General features: G+C 37.3%; 1 protein-coding gene across 1 annotated transcript; it reads left to right on the top strand.

The window, feature by feature from the left end:
* The first annotated feature begins 1,364 nt into the window (after positions 1–1,364).
* Positions 1,365–1,929, top strand: LOC138438126 (large ribosomal subunit protein eL21-like). The gene has a single exon (XM_069586335.1). The coding sequence runs from the start codon at positions 1,412–1,414 to the stop codon at positions 1,877–1,879; it is 468 nt and encodes a 155-aa protein (XP_069442436.1). The 5' UTR covers positions 1,365–1,411; the 3' UTR covers positions 1,880–1,929.
* Positions 1,930–3,373: the final 1,444 nt, after the last annotated feature.

Genomic DNA, 3,373 nt, shown 5'->3' on the forward strand with positions numbered 1-3,373 from the left:
TGAAACATGTAAGTTGATTGCCAAGTTACTATCTTCTGCATTGACTTAAATGACATACATTTTAACTCATCTGCTCTCTGTGGTTTACACTACAATATGTTTATTCAGTGCTTTTTATAACTACATAATAATAAAGACCATTTTAGCAGTCTTTTTTATGGTTAATGTTTTTGAGTTATATTTTTAAAATAGTTACCTACTCCAAAAACATGAAGATATTCTCTTGTATCATCTTCTAGATATTCTATTGCTTTGCCTTTCACACTTGGGTCTATGGTTCATCTCAAATAATTTTTTGTATGTGTGAGGCAGGCATCACATTACATTTATTTCTCATATGAATATCCATGTAACTCAGCATTATTTATTGAAAATATCATCCTTTTCTCCTTTGATTGTAGGGACAACTTTGCTTTAAATCAGATAACTATAGATATGGGGGTATATCTTTGGACTCTCTTTTCTATTCCACTGACAGATTTGTCTATCCTCTTGCCAACATATCACAGGGGCACTAGAACCAGAAATACCATGCAGTGAACTCTGACCAACAGTGCTTTCATTGGTTAGAACAAACAGCACATTTTCACGATAACTATTATAATTATCCTACCCCATGCCAAGGCGATCTTATGTATCAATATTTACATTGGATGTTTCTTGAGGAAAGCAATTTTGCTGCCTGTTTTGTAATTGCACATTTTATATCTAGCAGACAATCAATAATGATTGATTATATCAAACTGTGAAGTTTCTCAACTAAAGGATAAATACTGATGTTAGAATATTTAAAAGACTGGAAACCTGTTGAGAAATACCCTTTAAAAGTTAGACACATATAAGTAAACCAAACAAAAATTCTCTCTTTAGGTTCAAAGAGTGCGACTCAGGAAACCTGAGATACAGTCCTGGCAACGCAGATAAAGCTATTCTACATAGGGCCTGGTGAGTCACTGACTCTTTTGTGTTCAATTGACCTTATCTGAAAACTAATACTGTAATAATATTTCACCTTATAGGACTACTGTGACACTGACTTAAAAACAAACTTGAAGAAGAAAAGCTTTCGGTGAAAAGCTAAGATTTTAGCTATTATACATATATATATATATATATATACACATATATACACACACATATGTGTCTGTGTATAAATACAATTCATTATAAGCTCACATTTGTAACATTATTGAGTTATATATATATATATATATATATATATATATATATATATATATATATATAAAGATTCTAAGACCCTGAAAGATACTAAAGCAGTTAAATTAGCAACAGGAGAATAATTTAATTTTAAAACAAATTTAGAGGGAACGACCATCTTCCAGGTAAAGGCCAATGCATGGTTCCCGCTGCCTCCCACCTCTCCCCCGGCCCCTCAGGCTGATTCGCCAAAATGACCAACACAAAGGGAAAGAGGCGGGGCACCCACTACATGTTCTCCAGGCCTTTCAGAAAACATGGAGTTGTTCCTTTGGCCACATACATGCGAATCTACGGGAAGGGTGATATTGTAGGTATCAAGGGAATGGATACTGTTCAAAAAGGAATGCCCCACAAATGTTACCATGGCAAAACTGGGAGAGTCTACAATGTTACCCAGCATGCTGTTGGCATCGTTGTAAACAAACAAGTTAAGGGCAAGATTCTTGCCAAGAGAATTAATGTGTGTATCAAGCATATTAAGCACTCTAAGAGCCGAGATAGCTTCCCAAAACGTGTGAAGGAAAATGATCAGAAAAAGAAGGAAGCCAAAGAGAAAGGGACTTGGGTTCAGTTGAAGCACCAGCCTGCTCCACCTAGGGAAGCAGACTTTGTGAAGACCAATGGAAAGGAACCCGAACTGTTGGAGCCCATCCCCTAAGAATTCATGGCCTGATGGGTGTAAAAATAAAGACCTGGACTGTAAAAAATAAATAAATAAAACAAATTTAGAGTTCACAGTGTTATGACCTTTAACTGATAATTAATCTTAAAATTATATTATACATATATACAGCAACTCTTCACTAACTAGAGCCCTCCCATCATTAATTTGGCCAGATAAATTAGTGTGTAAAACAGTAGACGCAAATGCTTAAACTGATGAGTCTTTCTCTGGACTTGTCTGATTTAATTGAATATGTGCATAAATTCAGAATCAGCAGCAATTAGAAAAGGTAGATAGAGTGCCTGATTAACTATGGATGGAGTTTCGTGACATTGCACAGGAGGCAGGGATCAAGACCATCCCCATGGAAAAGAAATGCAAAAAAGCAAAACGGCTGTCTGCAGAGGCCTTACAAATAGCTGTGAAAAGAAGAGAAGCCAAAAGCAAAGGAGTAAAGGAAAGATATAAGCATCTGAGTGCAGAGTTCCAAAGAACAGCAAGGAGAGATAACAAAGCTTTCCTCAGAGATCAGTGCAAAGAAATACAGGAAAATAACAGAATGGGAAACACTAGAGATCTCCTTAAGAAAAGCAGAGATACCAAGGGAACATTTCATGCAAAGATGGGCACAATAAAGGACAGAAATGGTATGGATCTAATAGAAGCAGAAGATATTAAAAGAGGTGGCAAGAATACACAGAAGAACTATACAGAAAAGATCTTCATGACCAAGATAATCACAATGATGTGATCACTCATCTAGAGCCAGACATCCTGGAATGTCAAGTGGGCCTTAGAAAGCATCACTATGAACAAAGCTATTGGAGGTGATAGAATTCCAGTTGAGCTCTTTCAAATCCTGAAAGATGATGCTGTGAAAGTGCTGCACTCAATATGCCAGCAAGTTTGGAAAACTCAGCAGTGGCCACAGGACTGGAAAAGGTCAGTTTTCATTCCAATCCCAAAGAAAGGCAATACCAAAGAATGCTCAAACTACTGCACAGTTGCACTCATCTCACATGCTAGTAAAGTAATGCTCAAAATTCTCCAAGCCAGGCTTCAGCAATACATGAACCATGAACTTCCAGATGTTCAAGCTGGTTTTAGAAAAGGCAGAGGAACCAGAGATCAAATTGCCAACATCCACTGGATCATGGAAAAAGCAAGAGAGTTCCAGGAAAACATCTATTTCTGCTTTATTGACTATGCCAAAGCCTTTGATTGTGTGGATCGCAATAAACTGTGGAAAATTCTTAGAGAGATGGGAATACCAGACCACCTGACCTGCCTCTATATGCAGGTCAGGAAGCAAAGATTAGAACTGGATATGGAAAACAGACTGGCTCCAGATGGGAAAAGGAGTACGTCAAGCTGTATCTTGTCACCCTGCTTATTTAACTTCTATGCAGAGTACATCTTGAGAAACGCTGGACTGGAAGAAACACAGCTGGAATCAAGATTGCAGGGAGAAAGATCAATAACCTCAGA

This window comes from Ovis canadensis, chromosome 3 (genome assembly GCF_042477335.2).
Source record: "Ovis canadensis isolate MfBH-ARS-UI-01 breed Bighorn chromosome 3, ARS-UI_OviCan_v2, whole genome shotgun sequence".
NCBI classification, from domain to species: Eukaryota; Metazoa; Chordata; class Mammalia; order Artiodactyla; family Bovidae; genus Ovis; species Ovis canadensis.

What these genes read in the sequence shown, in the direction of transcription:
- LOC138438126 (XM_069586335.1), top strand. Translation starts at nt 1,412, where the DNA reads ATGACCAACACAAAGGGAAAGAGGCGGGGCACCCACTACATGTTCTCC.